The 20486-nt window shown below is 35.7% G+C and overlaps 1 protein-coding gene across 1 annotated transcript in view; it reads right to left on the bottom strand.

The window, feature by feature from the left end:
• Adam9 (ADAM metallopeptidase domain 9) overlaps positions 1–20486 on the bottom strand; it is a 90811-nt gene that overhangs the window by 48263 nt on the left and 22062 nt on the right. The window contains exons 8-12 of the mRNA XM_076853825.1: positions 19416–19487; positions 17661–17830; positions 15130–15211; positions 14517–14650; positions 575–746 (exon numbers count right to left, since the gene is read on the bottom strand). Coding sequence (XP_076709940.1) covers positions 575–746; positions 14517–14650; positions 15130–15211; positions 17661–17830; positions 19416–19487 — 630 coding nt within the window. The remainder of the gene's footprint in view (positions 1–574; positions 747–14516; positions 14651–15129; positions 15212–17660; positions 17831–19415; positions 19488–20486) is intronic.

A 20486-nucleotide genomic window follows, 5' to 3' on the forward strand; every position in this document is an offset into this window, starting at 1 on the left:
CATCTATACACAATGGAGTATTATGCGGCACTAAAAAATGACAAAATCATTGAATTTGCAGTAAAATGGATGGCATTAGAGCAGATTATGCTAAGTGAAGCTAGCCAATCCTTAAAAAATAAATGCCAAATGTCCTCTTTGATTTAAGGAGAGCAACTAAGAACTGAGCAGGGGGAAAGAGCATGAGGAAAAGATTAACAGTAAACTGAGATGAGTGATGGGAGGGAAAGGGAGAGAGAAGGGAAATTGCATGGAAACGGAAGGAAACCCTCATCGTTATACGAAATCACATATATGAGGTTGTGAGGGGAAAGGGGGGGGAAGGGAAAGAACTGAACAACAACAGATAAGGTAGAGAGGGAAGATGGGAGGGGAGGGGAGGGGGGATAGTAGGGGATAGGAAAGGCAGCAGAATACAACAGTCACTAATATGGCATTATGTAAACATTGTGAATGTGTAACTGATGTGATTCTGCAATTTGTATTTGGGGTAAAAATGGAAGTGCATAACTCACTTGAATCAAATGTATGAAAGATGAAAAAAATAAAATTAAATTAAAAAAATTCAACTGACCTTTGGAGTACCACAGTCACATTCTTCCCCAGGGTCCACCAATTTATTACCACAGAAGGGTGCGCTATAGGCTTCATCAGGCTTTGGAATATTAAGAAGGCAGTTTCCTCCTTTATTTAGAGTTAACTTTTCAAAGTCTTCTGCACTGCAACTGCTAAAGTTTCTTGAACCTCTACAATATTGAGAAAAAGATCTTATGTCATAGTGATCACATACTTTGAATATTTTAACCAACAGGAAGTATATATTATAAGTGGCAAAAAAAAAGCTAACAAAAGTAGAGAGAATTAAGAATTAATATCTGTTCCTAATCAATATAGAACATTACCTAAGCTACAACAGAAATAGCTCTCAATTTTGCTTACAATATACTGTACCTCCATGAAAACATCTTCCATATAGATCATTTACATTGAAACAAAAAAAATCATAATTCTCAGAATCAGAAAAGACCTTAAAATTATCTAGTACTATAAAGAATTAACTTTAACAGAGTAAAAGTTCAAATATTGGAAGCTAACTTTATGCTGTTCCCAATCTTTTGTCACCTTGCAGATTATATTTTTACATCCCCGTCGTAAGTTATTCACTGGGAGCTATGTAAACATAATGTGAATGGGCAGTTCCAGTACAAACACACGCAGAGTCCTCAAGAGGCAGCTTGTGTAGTGCAGAATTCCAGCTACTCCTATATGACAGGTTTTCAGTTTGAACTTTAAATGCCTTTTATGATAATTCCTGAGAACCAAGGTTAATACTTCAAAGGTTAGACATGCTTTAAGAAACTACCCAACTTGAGCTAACCATGTAAGAGTTTACACAAATGCAATTTTGATATGTTCAGATTTTTTTTTTCTTAGTTACTCATTGTTTTACTCAATAACTATAAAATGTTTACAGGTACTTCATTGACTATTTTTACCTTGGAAAACTGCTAGGAAATAGACCTATAGCCAGTCTTTAGGAAACTCAAAAATTTCATTAGGGATAGTCCCATTTAGTTATTCTTTTTTCTTTGTAGCCTGGAATTTTTGGTATATTTTTTTTTTTTAAAAAATCATTGCTAAGGCCAAAATCAAAGAACTTTTCCCCAATGTTTTTCTAGGAATCTTATAGTTTCAAGTGTCCCACCTAGGCCTTTTATCCATTTCAAGTTGATTTGTCTGTGTGTGCGCACACTTGTGGGTAGTATAAAAAATAAGAGTCCAACTTCATTCCTTTGCCTGGGAAATCCAGTTTTTCAGCACCTTTTATTGAAGGAGACTATACTTTTCTAATGGTACCCTCATTGAAAATTTGTTGATCGTATGTTTGGATTTATTTCTGGGCTTCCTATTCTGTTTTTTTGGTCTACATGTCTGTTTTTATGCCAGTGTCATACTGTTTTGACTGCCATAGATATCAAACTTAAAAGCTTCTTTACATTAAATAATCAATCAACAAAATGAAAAGGCAGGCTACAGACTGGGGGAAAATATTTGGAAAACAGTATCTGAAAAAAAGTAAAATTCCAAAATTTATAAAGAACTCACGATACTCAATAACAGAAAAACAAATAATCAAATTAAAAATGGTCAAAAGGAATCGAACAGACACTTCTCAAACAAAGACATACAGATGCTCACCAGGTAGGCTAAATATCATTAGTCATTGTGGAAATGCAAATCCAAACCACAATGAGATATCACCTGACACCTGTTAGGATGCCTCTGGTCAAAAGCCTAAGAGACAAGTGCAGGCAAAGGTGTGAAGAAAAGGAAACCCTATGCACTGTTGCTGCAGGCACATGGAAAACAGTATGAGAGTCCTAAAGAAATTAGAAACAGAACTACATAAGACCCAGTGATCCCTCTTTTGGTTATATTCCAAAAACAAATGAAATCAGCACCTTGTAAAGATATCTGCATTCCCAAGTTCACCATTATTCACAATGGCATACAGAAACAATCTAAGCATCCATCAATGGACAATTGGATAAAGAAGCTGCAGTATGTGTATGTATGAGTGAGTGAGAGAGAGAGAGAGAGAGAGAGAGAGAGAGAGAGAGAGAAATGGAATACTATTCAGCCTTGTAAGGGTCTTGCCAGGTGAGACAGATGCACTCCAATCCCAGCAACTCAGGAGGTGGAGGCAGGATTATCACAAGTTCCAAAGTCAGCCTAGGCAATTTAGCAAGACCCTGCCTCAAAATAAAAAATAAAAAGGACTAGGGATAAAGTATCCCTAGGTTTGACTCCCAGTACGAAAAAAAAAAGAAGAAGATACTATCATTGGCCACAACATGGATGGATTTGCCACCAAAAGAAAAGAAAAAAACATTGCAAAATCTCACTTTCATGTTCATGTGAAATCTTAAAAAAAAAAAAAAAAAAAAAAGGTCAAATACACAGAAAATAAAAAACAGTAGCTATGGAGGAGGAGATGTAGTCAAAAGATACAAAGTACTGATATGTAGAATGAACAAAACTAGAGATCTAGCATAGGACTATAGTTAATAGTATTGTACTCTATCTGGGATTTTTGCTAAAGGAGTAGATTTTAGGTGCTCTTGCCACAGAAGGAAAAAAATGGGTAATTCTGTGGGATGATGGATATGTTAATCTACTACAGTAATCATTTTGTCATCTCTATGTATATCAAAGTATGTTATTTCAAGTATACACAATAATTATATATGTATGTTTTCATACATATATATTTATACACACACATACCCATGTGTGTATCTCATATATATATGTATACATATGTATATCATATATGTTTTTGTGTGTGTATGTATGTGTTTGTTTGTTTGTTTGTTTATTTATTTATTTATTTATTTTTAAAGATAATTTGGTGCCCTGAAAGAATCTTTTCCATCAGTTTGGGCAATGGTGCCAACAGGAGTGAAAGCTGTGTTGCATTACAGTTACTGAGGAAGCATCCCTGTCTATGGTTGGGTCTTATGTACAGCTAAAGAACTCTAAGAAACAAATACTTTTTGCAAACGTTTTTGCAAAATAATGTTTTTGCCTTAGTAGACCTGTTATACTCTTCTTTTTTTTTTTTAATTTTTTTAATATTTATTTTTTAGTTCTCTGCGGACACAACATCTTTGTTTGTACGTGGTGCTGAGAATTGAACCCGGGCCGCACGCATGCCAGGCGAGCACGCTACAACTTGAGCCACATCCCCAGCCCCGTTATACTCTTCTTTGTTAAGAAGTTTCCAGGGAAGCAGAGAGTCCTGCTCCTGGCTTTTGGAATTAGAATGCAATTTGCCTAGAACTTTTTGATACTGTTAACTGCTACCTGACAAAAAAAGTTTTTTGATGTGAGATGTTAAAAGATTTTTAACAGAATGACTGGCAGAGAAAAAAACGAAGAAAAATATAACAATCAACTGTTTATAACAACATACACATAGACAATATTTTTTTTTAGTTGTTGATGTACTTTATTTAGTTAACTAATTTATTTATATGTGATGCTGAGAATTGAACCCAGTGCCTTATATATGCTAGGCAAGCACTCTACCACTGAGCCACAACCTCAGCCCTGGGTTTCTTTTTTTTTTTTTTTAATTTTTATTGTTGGTTGTTCAAAACATTACATAGTTCTTGATATATCATATTTCACACTTTGATGCAAGTGGGTTATGAACTCCCATTTTTACCCCGTATACAGATTGCAGAATCACATCGGTTACACATCCATTGATTTACATATTGCCATACTAGTGTCTGTTGTATTCTGCTGCCTTTCCTATCCTCTACTATCCCCCCTCCCCCCGCTTCTCTCTCTACCCCCTCTACTGTAATTCATTTCTCCCCCTTGTATTTTTTTCCCTTTCCCCTCACTTCCTCTTTTTTTTAAATTAATTTTTATTGTTGGTTGTTCAAAACATTACATAGTTCCTCACTTCCTCTTGTATGTAATTTTGTATAACCCTGAGGGTCTCCTTCCATTTCCATGCAATTTCCCTTCTCTCTCCCTTTCCCTCCCACCTCTCATCCCTGTTTAATGTTAATCTTCTTCTCATGCTCTTCGTCCCTACTCTGTTCTTAGTTACTCTCCTTATATCAAAGAAGACATTTGGCATTTGTTTTTAAGGGATTGGCTAGCTTCACTTAGCATAATCTGCTCTAATGCCATCCATTTCCCTGCAAATTCTATGATTTTGTCATTTTTTAATGCAGAGTAATACTCCATTGTGTATAAATGCCACATTTTTTTTATCCATTCGTCTATTGAAGGGCATCTAGGTTGGTTCCACAGTCTTGCTATTGTGAATTGTGCTGCTATGAATATCAATGTAGCAGTGTCCCTGTAGCATGCTCTTTTTAGGTCTTTAGGGAATAGACCGAGAAGGGGAATAGCTGGGTCAAATGGTGTTTCCATTCCCAGCTTTCCAAGAAATCTCCATACTGCTTTCCAAATTGGCCGCACCAATTTGCAGTCCCACCAGCAATGTACAAGTGTACCCTTTTCCCCACATCCTCGCCAGCACTTGTTGTTGTTTGACTTCAGAATGGCTGCCAATCTTACTGGAGTGAGAGGGTATCTTAGGGTGGTTTTGATTTGCATTTCTCTGACTGCTAGAGATGGTGAGCATTTTTTCATGTACTTGTTGATTGATCATAGACAATATTTTGACTCACAGAATGTTGAGATCTAGCACAAGGCTTGTGACAATAACAGAAAGACTTTTTCCATATTTATTTTCTTGCTACTCTTAAGAATGTTGTGGGTCCCTCTAAAATCTGGAACAAGACAGGGATGCCCTCTCTCACCACTTCTATTCAATATAGTTCTCGAAACACTGGCCAGAGCAATTAGACAGACAAAAAAAATTAAAGGCATAAAAATAGGAAAAGAAGAACTTAAATTATCACTATTTGCGGATGATATGATCCTATACCTAGAAGACACAAAAGGGTCTACAAAGAAACTACTAGAGCTAATAAATGAATTCAGCAAAGTGGCTGGATATAAAATCAACACGCATAAATCAAAGGCATTCCTGGATATCAGCGACAAATCTTCTGAACTGGAAATGAGGACATCTACCCCATTCACAATATCCTCAAAAAAAATAAAATACTTGGGAATCAACCTAACAAAAGAGGTGAAAGATTTATACAATGAAAACTACAGAACCCTAAAGAGAGAAATAGAAGAAGATCTCAGAAGATGGAAAAATATACCCTGTTCATGGATAGGCAGAACTAACATCATCAAAATGGCAATATTACCAAAAGTTCTCTATAGGTTCAATGCAATGCCAATCAAAATCCCAACGGCATTTCTTGTAGAAATAGGTAAAGCAATCATGAAATTCATATGGAAAAATAAAAGACCCAGAATAGCAAAAGCAATTCTAAGCAGGAAGTGTGAATCAGGAGGTGTAGCGATACCAGATTTCAAACTGTACTACAAAGCAATAGTAACAAAAACAGCATGGTACTGGTACCAAAACAGGCGGGTGGACCAATGGTATAGAATAGAGGACACAGAAACCAATCCACAAAATTACAACTATCTTATATTCGATAAAGGGGCTAAAAGCATGCAGTGGAGGAAGGATAGCATCTTCAACAAATGGTGCTGGGAAAACTGGAAATCCATATGCAATAAAATGAAACTGAATCCCCTCCTCTCGCCATGCACAAAAGTTAACTCAAAATGGATCAAGGACCTTGATATCAAATCAGAGACTATGCGTCTGATAGATGAAAAGGTTGGCTCAGATCTACATATTGTGGGGTCGGGCTCCAAATTCCTTAATAGGACACCCATAGCACAAGAGTTAAAAACAAGAATCAACAAATGGGACTTACTTAAACTAAAAAGTTTTTTCTCAGCAAGAGAAACAATAAGAGAGGTAAATAGGGAGCCTACATCATGGGAACAAATTTTTACTCCTCACACTTCAGATAGAGCCCTAATATCCAGAGTATACAAAGAACTCAAAAAATTAAACAATAAGAAAACAAATAACCCAATCAACAAATGGGCCAAAGACCTGAACAGACACTTCTCAGAGGAGGACATACAATCAATCAACAAGTACATGAAAAAAATGCTCACCATCTCTAGCAGTCAGAGAAATGCAAATCAAAACCACCCTAAGATACCATCTCACTCCAGTAAGATTGGCAGCCATTATGAAGTCGAACAATAACAAGTGCTGGCGAGGATGTGGGGAAAAGGGTACTCTTATACATTGCTGGTGGGACTGCAAAATGGTGAGGCCAATATGGAAAGCAGTATGGAGATTCCTGGGAAAGCTGGGAATGGAAACACCATTTGACCCAGCTATTGCCCTTCTCGGACTATTCCCTGAAGACCTCAAAAGAGCATACTACAGGGATACTGCCACATCGATGTTCATAGCAGCACAATTCACAATAGCTAGACTGTGGAACCAACCCCGATGCCCCTCAATAGATGAATGGATAAAAAAAAATGTGGCATTTATACACAATGGAGTACTACGCAGCACTAAGAAATGACAAAATCATGGAATTTGCAGGGAAATGGATGGCACTAGAGCAGATTATGCTAAGTGAAGCTAGCCAATCCCTAAAAAACAAATGCCAAATGTCTTCTTTGATATAATGAGAGCAACCAAGAACAGAGCAGGGAGGAAGAGCAGGAGGAAAAGATTAACATTAAGCAGAGTCATGAAGTGGGAGGGAAAAGGAGAGAAAAGGGAAATTGCTTGGAAATGGAAGGAGACCCTCATTGTTATACAAAATTACATATAAGAGTTTGTGAGGGGAATGGAAAAAAATAAGGAGAGAAATGAATTACAGTAGATGGGGTAGAGAGAGAAGATGGGAGGGGAGGGGAGGGGGGATAGTAGAGGATAGGAAAGGTAGCAGAATACAACAGTTACTATTATGGTATTATGTAAAAATGTGGATGTGTAACCGATGTGATTCTGAAATCTTTGTAATGTTTTGAATAACCAATAAAAAAATAAAATAAAATAAAATAAAAAAATAAAAAATCCAAAAAAAAAAAAGAATGTTGTGGGGTGGAGTCCTTTTGTGCAATATCAATCATCCACTCATTCAACAAATATTTGTTGAACATTTGTTTGTGCAGACACTATTCTTTGTGCAACGGATGAAACTGAATATAGAAGACTAACAAATCTCAGCCCCTGTGAAGGCTACATTCTAGTGAGTAAAGCAGACTATAAACAAAAGTAAGTAAATTCAATAGAATATTAAAAGGTAATAAGTACTAGGGAGAAAAAGGATGGGAGGATGAGGGTGATGAGCTATGGAGGGTAGGGGATTACAATTTTAAAGGGGCAGTCCAGGCAGGCACTTCAAACACTTCAGCACTTTGATCAAAATTGGACATGTAGGTAAAAAACATTATAGAAAGAAGGAACAAAAAGTGCAAAAACCCTACGGTAGAAGCCAACGTGGCATATTCAAGGAACAATAGGAAGCAAGCAAATTTTCAGTGAAGTGAGTCAATGAGGAAATGAGTAATGAGAGATACAGTCAGGAAAGATGGAAACAGGCCATTTGTTTTTTTAAATGTGGCTTTTTATTATAAGTGAAATGAGGATTCTGAGGTGGAGTTAGCAAGGACAATGATTTGACATGTGCTTCAGTAGGTTCACCATGGTTACTATGTTAAACAGGAAGACTACAAGAGGTCTCTTACGAGAATCCACTGAACAGATGATTAATCAGAATAATGTGAAAGCAGGAAGAAGTGGATGGATTATTTGCCTTAAAGAAATAGCCACTATGACAAATAGTGTGAGAAAGAAAATTTAAGCACTGAGGTAGTAGAAGGAAGGTGTTACCATTAATTTACATGGGGAAGAGAAAGACTGTGGGCAGATATGAGTTTAGGAGGAGCAACCGGAGCATAAGGTTACTAGATATCAAGTGACGTTGAACTCACAATATATAATCATTATTTGATAAGCAAAAGATACATCAATTTAAACAGGTTTGTAATTGTTTATTTCCTGTTGGTGATTGTTGTTAGTATATTATCTGCCACATAGTACACCTGCAATAATGTTTTCTGTAAGGATATATTAATTAGGAAATAGTCATAGGAATTATGCAGGCATATGCATATCCCTACATTTGAGTCCCTAATTACAACCTACACAAAGTCTATTACTTTCAATAGGTTACTTTTTTTAATATTTATTTATTTTTTTTAGTATTTGGCGGACACAACATCTTTGTCTGTACGTGGTGCTGAGGATCGAACCCGGGCCGCACGCATGCCAGGCCAGCGCGCTACCGTTTGAGCCACATCCCCAGCCCCTCAATAGGTTACTTTTAAATAAACTTGGTATTTAGCAGTTGTAACACATTTTCTCTTCTGTATGTTCTATGTTTGACCCTAGAGCAATCTACAAAAACATCTGTTTCACCCACAATGAAGCTATGGACTGAATATCATAACAAAAATCACAAACTCTTCTGATTTTTTTTAGCAGATGAAAATATTAACAAACATTCTCCAATACTGGCCTTCAGCAATGCCTTAAAAAGCTCTGGAGATAATAACAAAGGTATTCCTTCACTAGCCATCCCTGACTGACACCTATAGCAATAAAAAGAATTATCTTTTTCCTAATACAACGTTTCGTTGAATGGCAACGAAAGTGTTCTTACTTTCTTCCTATCACCTCTAGATTCTGTATTTATGATTTTAAACATCTTCTCTCACACCTAGGTGAGTTTTCCAAGGCCACTTCAAAAGGAGCTTGATAATGATTAAATGATCTACCAGGAAATGACCAAAAAAAAAAATCAATATCCACTCAGAACTCATTGTTTATATTATTAGTCATTATTTCTATGAGTAATGTGGAAATACCAGAATGTATTTTCACCATTACATCCTGATTCCAATAGCATGGAATTAGGAAGTCCAAAGAGTAGACTCTAAATAATGGCACCTAATTAGATTAAATGAGAGCATCTGATTATGAAGCCTTTCTGATGCAGGTGACATTGAGGGGCAGAGTTAAGAAAGTCATTTTTCTCATAGGCACCTCACACTTTTCAGCAATCCAAGAACAAACCATGAGAAGAGTACCAGTAGGACCCAAAAATATAAATACCTAAAAAACATATTACAAAGTTAGATTACCCATTTTATTAAATAGAACTGACTCCGACTGAATTATCTGAAAAAAAGGCAAAATCTATTTCACCTCTATTTAAAAAGCCCTAGTAAGATGAACATGAAATTAGGGTTATTATAGAGTATAAGAAATCTGTAATCAAAAACTGAAGATTAACTGCTACCCAAGCTAAGGACAATATTCTAGTTTATAAATTATTCATACAGAAAAAAATTTGAAATACAATAGCTTATGGCTGGGCATGGTAGCTCACACCTATAATACCAGCAGCTCAGGAGGCTGAGGCAGGAGAATCACAAGTTCAAAGCCAGCCTCAGCAACTGCGAGGCACTAAGCAACTCAGTAAGACCCCGTCTCTAAATAAAATACAAAACAGGGCTGGGGATGTGGCACAGTGGTCAAGTGCCCCTGAGTTCAATACCTGGTACCCCACCACCACCAAAAAAAAAAAAAAAAACATAATATGAAGACACAAGATACTAGGAGAGGGCTGGGGCTGTGTAGCTCAGTGGTAGAGTGTTTGCCTAGCATATGTGAGGCACTATGTTCGATCTTCAGCACCACACAAATACAAACAAATAAAGGCATTCTGTCCATCTACAATTACAAAAGAAAAAAAAATTAAAGGTTCTATGAGGAAAAAAAATGGCAAAAAAAGCTGGTTTATTTTAATAAAATCTGATACTAGAATTATTAAATAATAACCAAAAAACACCTATGCTTGCTATAGTAAGAGAAAAAAGAAAAAAGACAGACTTGAAAATTCTGGCAGGAAAAACAAGTACTTCAGATTTAAAAAATAAATCGGAAATTGAACAATGAAATGCGGTAAATGAAATTAAGAATTCAATGAGTAGTATAAAACAGTAAATTCATACAAATATAGGAACTGAAAGATGTCAGAAAAAAATATCTGATAGGAAATATATTTTAAAAGGATAAGAGACAAACAAGAATCATAGAAGAGACACATGTGCAAATGTGCAGAAGCACTACACTCAATTAAAAATGGACTTGAACAGACATTTCTCCAAAGAGGATAGGACGTGCTACCACCCCCTAATAAAGGCTGCTTAACATTAGGGAGATACAGATCAAAACCACAATGAGGGTTGAGGCTGTAGCTCAGTGGAAGGGCGCTTGTCTAGCATATGTGAGGAACTGGGCTCAATCCTCAGCACCACATAAAAATAATAAAATAAAGGCATGATGTCCATCTACAACTAAAAAATATTTTTTTAAAAACCCACAATGATATACACCTCACATATTAGAAAACTACTATCAAAAAATCAAAAGGTAATGAGTATTGGTGAGGATGAAGAAAATGACATAGATACACACACTCCATACATACATATACAATGAAATATTATTCTGCCTCAAAAAAGAGGTCTTACCACTTACAAGAAGAACGTGGAGGACATCATGCTAAGTGAAATACAAGCTAGTCACAGAAGGACAAACACTGTATGTTAATACTTGAACAAAGTTTCTAAAGTAATCAAATTCATGGAAAAAATTTATAAAATTGTGGTATCCAGGGACTGGGGGAGAGAAAACAGGGAGCTGCTAATCAGCAGGTATATGCATTTGAGTTAATAGTGTATTTTTCCAAATCACAGTGACATCTAGTACTGACAGCCTTCCCCAGGAATCTTCTTTTGAATGTCTTCTTCACTATGATCAGAAAGGTATTCTTTCAAATTGACTTTAAATTCAGTTTATCCTGCTCCAAAATGAGAGTAATACACAAATGTTTGGAATTTGATTGGAGTTGCAGTAAATATATGGCTTAATCTGATGAAAACAAACATATTTCCAATATTTAATCTTCTAATAAAACATCACCTTTACTCAAATTATCTGTCATGACCTTCAATAAATTTTTGCATCATCTTAATAAGTCCTACATGCTTCCTATTAAGCTGATTCCAAGACATTTAGAATTTGGGGCAGACATAATCAGGTTTCTCCCCTCATTTTTCAAAATGATTATAACTGATTTGTTAGGAATCTATTTATTTAAAACATTTGATTGATAACCACATTTTAATATTATTTAATTAACCACCTTGCTTTTCAAAAGTAGAGAGTCATATCTTCTGTAAATAACTGCTTCCCTCTTTTCAAATATTTGGTCCTAAATCTTTTCTTTATTCATCACATTAGCTAGAACTTCCAAAACAAATTAAAGTACAGCTTGAGTATCACTTACCTGAAATGCTTGGGACTAGAAGTGTTTCATATTACAGAGCTTTCTGGATTTGGAAATATTTATACCTTACCAGTGGAATATCCCTAGTCTGGAAAATCCAAAATCTGAAACTTTTTGAATGTCATGTTGGTGCTCAAAAGGTCTTGGATTTCAGAGCATTTTGGACAGATTTTTGGATTAGGGGTGCTCTATTTGGAATAGTAATAAAAATGGGTTTATGTGTGCTACAGATTTTGCTTTCCCCTCCAAATCCTAACCCATCCTTTGCCACTAGGTCCCTTGCTTAGGCCTACATCCAAATAAATGTAGCCAAAAAGAGGCACTGGCAAAGACACACTATTATAAGAATAAAGTTGATTAATTTCCCTCAGTACCTCTCTATCAGGTCACCTCATGCTGGCAGTGTCCTTCTACCCCAACTCCTATAAGGTCAGTCTCTCCTATAGCAATTGGTTATCCTCTCCAAGATCCAGGAATGCCTAGCACATTTCTATTCCTGTTACCAAAACTTTTTGGTGGGCTGGGGATGTGGCTCAAGGGGTAACGTGCTTGCCTGCACGCGCAGGGCGCTGGGTTCGATCCTCAGCACCACATAAAGATGTTGTGTTCACCAAAAACTGAAAAATAAATATTTAAAAATCTCTCTCTCTCTCTCTCTCTCTCTCTCTCTCTCTCTCTCTCTCCCCCCCCTCTCTCTCTCTCTTTCTCTCTCTCTCTCCTGCCCCCTCTCTCTTTAAAAAAAAAAAATTTTTTTTGGCTCTTCTCATGTAGAAAATGATGGATCACCTTGTATTTGAGATCATTATATATATTTGTGTTTAAGTTTTACATATAATATTCATAACATCATTCTCCTCTGAACATTTTTAAAACATTTTTGTAAACACAAGATTTACTTAGAAGAATGTTTACCAACTAATTTGGGACTTTGGAGGGTATTTTTTTTTTTTGTTTGAGACAAAGTTCTCACCACCCACGGAGCTTGGACTACAGGTACTTGGTGGGATTTCTATTATTCACATCTAGCTTAACCAGACTATAGTAAAAGAATGAGGCCTACTCCTATAACCAGTGCTAGCACCATACCACCCAAACCCCCAAAATCTGCTCTATTTTATTCCCAGAGCACTTACTTACACCTTCTAACATTCTGTATTATTAATTTATTTATTATGTTGATAGTTCGTCTTCTCTACTAAATGCCAATTCTGTGAAGGGCAAGTCTTATCTAACTTACTGAAATATTCCAAGTACCTAAAATAAAGTCTGGTACATTGTAGTGCTCAATAAATATATGATAAGTGAATGAATAAAGTCTGAGTTCACTCCCCATTCCTTCTTATACCACTTTAAATTCCATTACTAAAGTTTCATAACATTCCCTCCTTAGCACTCTGAATGTTCTATTTTACACTTTAATTTCTTGTCTTATCTTGCTCATTACTCATTTTTCATCTCCCTGAGTTGGTGTCTTCCTCATCATCAATGCCAAACAAAGCAAACGTTAATTTACTTCCTTTCTTATGGGAACTCTTTTATAAACAGATGACTTTTGTATATTTTTTTACCAGAGGATCACTTTTCACAAGCACAATTTAATTCTTCCATATCTCATTTTAAGTCTAGTATTTACTCAAAAACTGTGAATCCCATTAGACCACCATGTGACTAGAACTGTACTCTCAGACCTTTAGCTAAATAACTAACTAGCAGATTTTTTATTACTCTGTCTGTACTTCAGGAAGTTGAGGAAGGAAGTGAGCACCTGGGGCCACTGATATTTCCCATATGAAATCCTCAGCTGTGGCTGTTAAAGATGACCTCCTTTCGTACCTAATTTTCAGTCAGGCTCAGCTTCTAATCCACATATGCACTGTGGCTTAGTGCAGCTCTATTTAGAACGACTGCCCCATAATGAAGACTGGCAGAAAGAAACCCAGTCACCTCTGAACCCTCAATTGCAAAGATTTTTGAAACTAGTTAAAAGACGAGATCTTCAGCTCTGGACCCAGACTTCCTGAGTTCAAATCCCAGTCAGGAATTTGGATGTGTGACCTCATTTTTCACCTATAAATGGACAAAGTATCCACACCTCATTAGACTAAGCAATAAGTAAATTGATAAGTACCCACAAGTATCTAAAAAAAGAATTTAATAAATGTTTACTAATGTTTCTTCTCCTCCTCTCTGAATTATATCCTTCTTTTATTTCTATAAAACAAGGGGTAGTAATAGGTATGTGTCAGGATTTCTTCTTTTGCTTGAAGTGAAAATGTAGCACTTCCTCAAAAGGGGGTTTGTGAAGAATTTTTTCATATAGTTCTTCAATCTATAATGAATCTAGCAGTAAAGTTTTGTATGTTCTACTGGTCTCTCTACTGGTTTACAGAACAGTGTAATTACATATCTATGCCTATCTACATGTTCCCTTCTGAAAGTTCTCTGGGATTATTTAATTAGAAAATAGGCTTCTCACTGATGTATTTGAGGAAATCAGAAATGACTTTTCCTGGTTTTTACAACATAGGCATAAGTATCCCTCAGAGTTAAGAAACACTGATCTACAACACCATATTAAGAAGAAGAAACGCAGCTACTCACGAGGCCCCTGAGTTCATGATGCAGCTCTTAGCTCCACAGAAACAATCTCTCCCGTCATCATGATTCATTCCAAGGTTATGACCCAACTCATGAGCAACAATGGATGCAAAGGTCTCCACAGTAATTTGCCCAAACTGTTCAAACATAACAAGGTATTAATCAGGTTTCTAATAAATAAGAAATTTTTTTTTCACAAAAGGAAATTTATTCTCTACAATGTTGACAGCCTACATGATAAATCAGGCATACAATAACTATAGTCTAGTAAGAATTAGTATGACTCACATACTAATCATGAGGCTGGATCCTTTAAGCAACAGGTCATTTACTTGAATACCAATAGATGGTGGTTTATGGGAAAGTAAATTGAAAATTCTCATTTAGTTTATCACAAATGGACCCTGTTTCTTCATTCATAAAACATGCCAATAAACATAAAAATTATTAGAAAATTTGTTCTGGTCTCTAGGGAAAGAACACACCTGCCACTTCTACTGTGTTCTTCATAATATCCAAAATGTTGTTTTAAGGACTAGGAGACAAGCACAGAGTTAATAAATGCTTGATACTGCCCTAATGCAGATTCCAACGGTAAACATCAAGAACAACATACCACATTAATGCCGCCCGCGTGGCTCCTTGAACACACTGTTCCCACAAATGCCATTCCTGCAGTCCCACCAAATCCTTTCTTTCTAAATGAAAAAGTAAAAGTTACAAAATGTACTTGGGAAAAAGGAACGCATTACTCCTATTTCTATGGGGGATCTTAACTGGATTGGCAACACCTACAAAAACTGAGAGAAAAATGGCAATGATAAATAATTTTTAAAATCAAAAAATAGCAGTCTTCTTTCCTTTATATTATCAGAAAATGAGATTAATATTTCAAAGAACTTTTTTTTTTCAGACAGATAAAGATACCAAGAAAAGTTTTTGGCTTTAGGGATTTTTACCTTATGGATGAAAACCTTTCTAAAAACATACTACATTTATTTATACAACATATTTTAGTGAGGAAAGATAACAAACCCAATGAATATATTCACAAGGGAGGCTACAAGGCATTGAGCACGGCGAACAGGTAAAGAGTCACATGGTCTCCACACTGTTCTTCAAGCATGCCCAACATGCTTCCTGGAACTCTGTACCCCTCTCTCATTCCTTCACCTCCTCCATGTCTTCACTCAAAAGAAACCTCAAAGAACCTTGCCCTGGCCATGTTACTTCAAATACCACCCCCACTCCTACTTTTATATCTACCCTCCATGTTTTACTTTTCCACACTGCTTAGCACTATTTAACAAACTATATACACTTATTTGTCTCATTTATTCAAACTTCTTCCACCAGAATACGGAATCCATGAGAGTAGGAATTTTTATCTGTTTTGGTCAATGTGGTATACACCCAATAAATATTTTTTAAATAAATCAATAAATCCTTTTCTGGGGCTTCGGACCAACCCAGAAAAAATAATCAGAGCTACAGTGAAGGAAAATTCCAGCCTGATCACCTTATAGCGAACCATAGAACCTAAGACTCACTCATGTGCTCGAAGCTTCCAAAAAGCTTTTACAACTCCATTCTTAACCACAAACAACCAAGGCTCATTAAACATCATCAAGCATCTACAATAGGACAGACACTGACCAAACAGTGTGGTTGGGCATGGCAGTGGGTACACTTGATGCCTGCTCCTTTTGGTCTTTTGTAAAACACATGGCACTGTCACTGGGATGAGATAGGTGGCATGTGCATTTTACTGAAAATTAATAAAAAGGTCAGGACCAAGCTTTTATGATTATGGGGCTATAAAAGTCATTAAATTGGACTGGGGATATAGCTCACTGGTAGAGTGCTTGCCCAGCATGCATGAGATACTCAGAACTCCAGCACTGTCCCCCACCCCGCGGAAAAAAAAAAAACTTTTAAATCACAACAAGTTGGGGGTGGGGGGCGGGTAAAGAAGTACCAGGACAAGAAAACCAGTAGCCAAGGGATTCCAGAAGAAAAGGGATCCCAGGAGAAACAAAAAATAAAAGGATGAAATAATCTATAAAATAATTCAATAAAAATTCCAAAAACCAAAGGACTTTGATTTCACATTGAAATTACTCACTGAGAACACAGTGCAATAAGTGATAAAAGATCTATACCAAATACATCATCAAGAAAACTCAGAAGTCTGGGAACCAAGAGAAGATCCTACAAGTTTTCCAGTGATGATGAAAAAACACAGGCCACAATAAAGGAACAGATATCAGAATGATTTTAGGAATCTTAAGAATAATACTAAAAGTCAGGCACAGTGGCACACACCTGTAATCCCAGTGGCTTGGGAGGCTATGGCAGGAGGATCCTGAGTTCAAAGCCAGCCTCAGCAAAAGTGAGGCACTAAGCAACTCAGTGAGACCCTGTCTCTAAATAAAATACAAAATAGGGCTAGAGATGTGGCTCAGTGGCCAAGTGCTCCTGAGTTCAATCCCCAGTACTCAAAAAATAAAATAAAAATAGAAAAATAATAATAATAATAATGGAAATCAAAAGATTACAGAACAGTGCTACAGTGCCTTCAAATCTGTGAAGGAGAAAGATTCCATGCCTATAATTTGTACACAACCAAATAATTCCCAAAGTAAATAAAAACAAAAGAAAGATAGAAAGCACACCTTTGAAAAACTGAGTTAAGATCATGAGAGCTCAAATTAAAATAATCTTTAAATTCTGTTCTGAGAGTGTGAAAACAAACTGTCTGACAAGCAAGATATCCAAATTTTTTCTTTCCATGTAATTTTTTTATTTCACAAAAAGCAATTAGAAAACAAAATAAGAAAGTAGGGCCCAGTATGTGTGAGGCCCTGGGTTCAATTCCCAGCACTAGGAAAAAAAAAAATTAAAAGGGTAGTGGGCAATTGGAGGGTGGGTGGTGGTAAGAAAATATAGGAAAGAAAAATACAAATTCAGTGAGGTCCTGTCTCTAAATAAAATACAAACAAAGGGCTGAGGATGTGTAGCTCAGTAGTTGAGTGCCCCTGAGTTTAATCCCCAGAACCCCCCAAAAAGAAAAACATAAGTAAGAAATATAAGAAAATAAGCAAAAATGATTGTTCATAGCACTTTTTAAAAAAAAAATTCACTTACAGCACTAACTGAGCACTGTCATGTCTCCGACGTGTTATAAGAAACTTTTCCCGCCACTGTACAAAGTTCCCCAACACATCACCAGCTCCTCCAATTATATTAATCAAGTTTCCATTTGTCCAAATCTCCAGTCCAACTAACACAATTCGAATATTTAACATAATATACATCTGTGAAGAAAAGAGAAATAAAATACATTAAAGAATGTGATGAAAAGCTTTATCTATAGTAACAAAATTACTTAAATTGAAAATTAGACTTCTTCCCTCCAAAAGAAAAAGTCTTTCAGTACAATGAGACTCTAACCTCTCAAGAATCTGTTTCATTACCTATAAAATGGTAGGTTACAAAGATTCAAAGTCCTTTTTATCTCCCATTTTAACATCTGACAAACTCTGGAAATTAAGTTTTTGGTAAATTTGGTTCTAAAACTTACCCCAAAGTAATGCAATCCTATTCATGGTCTGTGTTTATCCCACTGCTATTGTTTGGATCTTGAATGTTCCCCAAAGACCCATGTGGTAAAGTCCTCATCTCCTCTCTATTGGGAAGTATAGAAACCTTAAGATGTGGGGCCTAGTGGGAGGTCTTCAAGTGACTGGGGACATTTCCTCAGAGGGGACTGTGGAAACCCAGACCCTTCCTCTTCCTCTCTTTTGCTTCCTGAACATGAGGTGAACAGTTTTGCTCTGCCACAGGCTCCCACCATGGTGCACCACCTTGCTACAGGTCCAAAACAACAGGGCCAACTAATCACAGTCTTAAACTTCTAAAACTATAAAACAAAACAAAACTTTTCTCTTTATAAGTTGATTATCATAGTATTTTGTTATAGTAATGAAAAACTGATTCACATAACACTTAACATAATTCATACATTTCACTGCAGAAATATCAATGAAATTGATCAAAAGGTACTATCCCAAGATCATGTTGGAGGTATTATGTAATACACAGTAAACCATAATACCTTTCTAAATGCTTACCTAAAATTCTAATCACAGGGACCCCAAAGTTTACAGATCAAGGATTCTAGAACTCATACCTATTTCATAGAGATTCTGTGAATATTAAATGATTAATAAATATAATGCACTTAGATTATAACACATTGTTAACACCTAACAGAATGATATCATTATGATCATCACCATCATTGTTGTATCAGGGGAATGAATGCCTTACAAACAAAATTATCCTATAAGAATATGTATCTAATTCTTTAATGAACTCCAAATTACACACATGCACAAAGTAAACATTGGCATATGTCACAGTTTCAAGGTAGGAAGCAGACTTATTCAAATAAGATTCTGTCAACAAAAATTCAAAGATCTCTTTATAAACAAAAAAGTACTTCAGCCAATCTACTCTGAAGGTAAGTCAAATGCTAATCTGAAATCTCTGGCTCTTCTCAAAGTCTTTTATTTTTTTATATTTATTTCTTAGTTGGACACAATATCTATGTTTTATTTATTTATTTTTATATGGTGCTGATGATGGAACCCAGGGCTTCGCATGTGCTAGGTGAGCACTCTACCGCTGAGCCACAACCCCAGACCTCTCAAAGTCTTTTCTACACTTAAACTTTGCTTTGAGACCTTGAAAAATACAGAATAAACTAGAAAGCAGATCTCAGAAAGACTGAGTCATTTAGGCCTATGATAATCAAAGCTCAAAATGAGATTTTAAATTCTGCTGAGACCATGAAAGGGCAGGACAGAATAATCCTAGTTGACAGAAAAGACAACTTACACTATCCAAGTAGTTTGCTAAACGAATCATCTCTTCTCTCACAGCAGTCTGATTTTTCCCCATCATGTCATACTGGAAAAGCAAAGGAAAATCATTGTCATTATCACCTAAGTAACTTAAGAATGAAAATGTCTTTAACCTGTTACAATGAAGAATCCAAATATTTTTCTCTAAACTAAAACTAAGGCATTAAGACATTTTCCAACATTTCAAATTAATACATCTAAAATGTACACTTTAGTGATAAATAGAAATAAAAGAAAAACAAGTACAATGATACTAATGAAAATATACCAAAGTTTTCCTTTCTTCTAATTAGTATAACTAGTATAAGTCTAACAAATCATATAACTGATTCTTTTCTATAGGAGGTGGTTCTATCCAAATGTCTATTTTAACATTTTTTATACAACCAACTTACTAACCAAAAGAAAATTTTAAAAAGTTTATGACTTTGCTCTATGATAAAGGCCTTAAAATCAAAATATATGATTTTTATCAGTTAAGCAATTTATCATAATTCTCCTAAAAAAAAAAACAAAAGTTTTAATAACTTTGATAGGGCTTTGTGGAAATGGTTCCATTTTTATTTTGAACCATTTTCTATACATATAAAACAAATCTATCTGGAGACAGCAATAAAGAAAAATACTTTTAAATTTCTCTTTGTGTGTTTTGCCCAAAACATTCTACAGAAACATTTTACCCATCATTTGGGGCGCAGTTCACACTAACTTACATTCCCTATGCTTTTCTTCCCCCTGTTTGCAGGTAATGAACCTATACTAAACGAATGTGAGCGAGCTTCCATCTCTTAATCACTAGGGCTTATTTTTTCCTACCTACAACAATAAACCGTTTTTTAAACCACAAAAATCCTCAAGCCTACCCCTGCAGCTTACAAGAAAAGAACTGCCAATCATATTAAGATTCCACAAATAACTCTTAATACAACAACAAAATTAGAAATAAAAGTCAGCCAAAACATTTCAAATAATCTATATTTCAAGTTATATAGCAGCTCTATTTAAAACTCATAATCTTATATACGTTGAAAAGGACACATTACTT

This window comes from Callospermophilus lateralis, chromosome 4 (assembly GCF_048772815.1).
Source record: "Callospermophilus lateralis isolate mCalLat2 chromosome 4, mCalLat2.hap1, whole genome shotgun sequence".
NCBI classification, from domain to species: Eukaryota; Metazoa; Chordata; class Mammalia; order Rodentia; family Sciuridae; genus Callospermophilus; species Callospermophilus lateralis.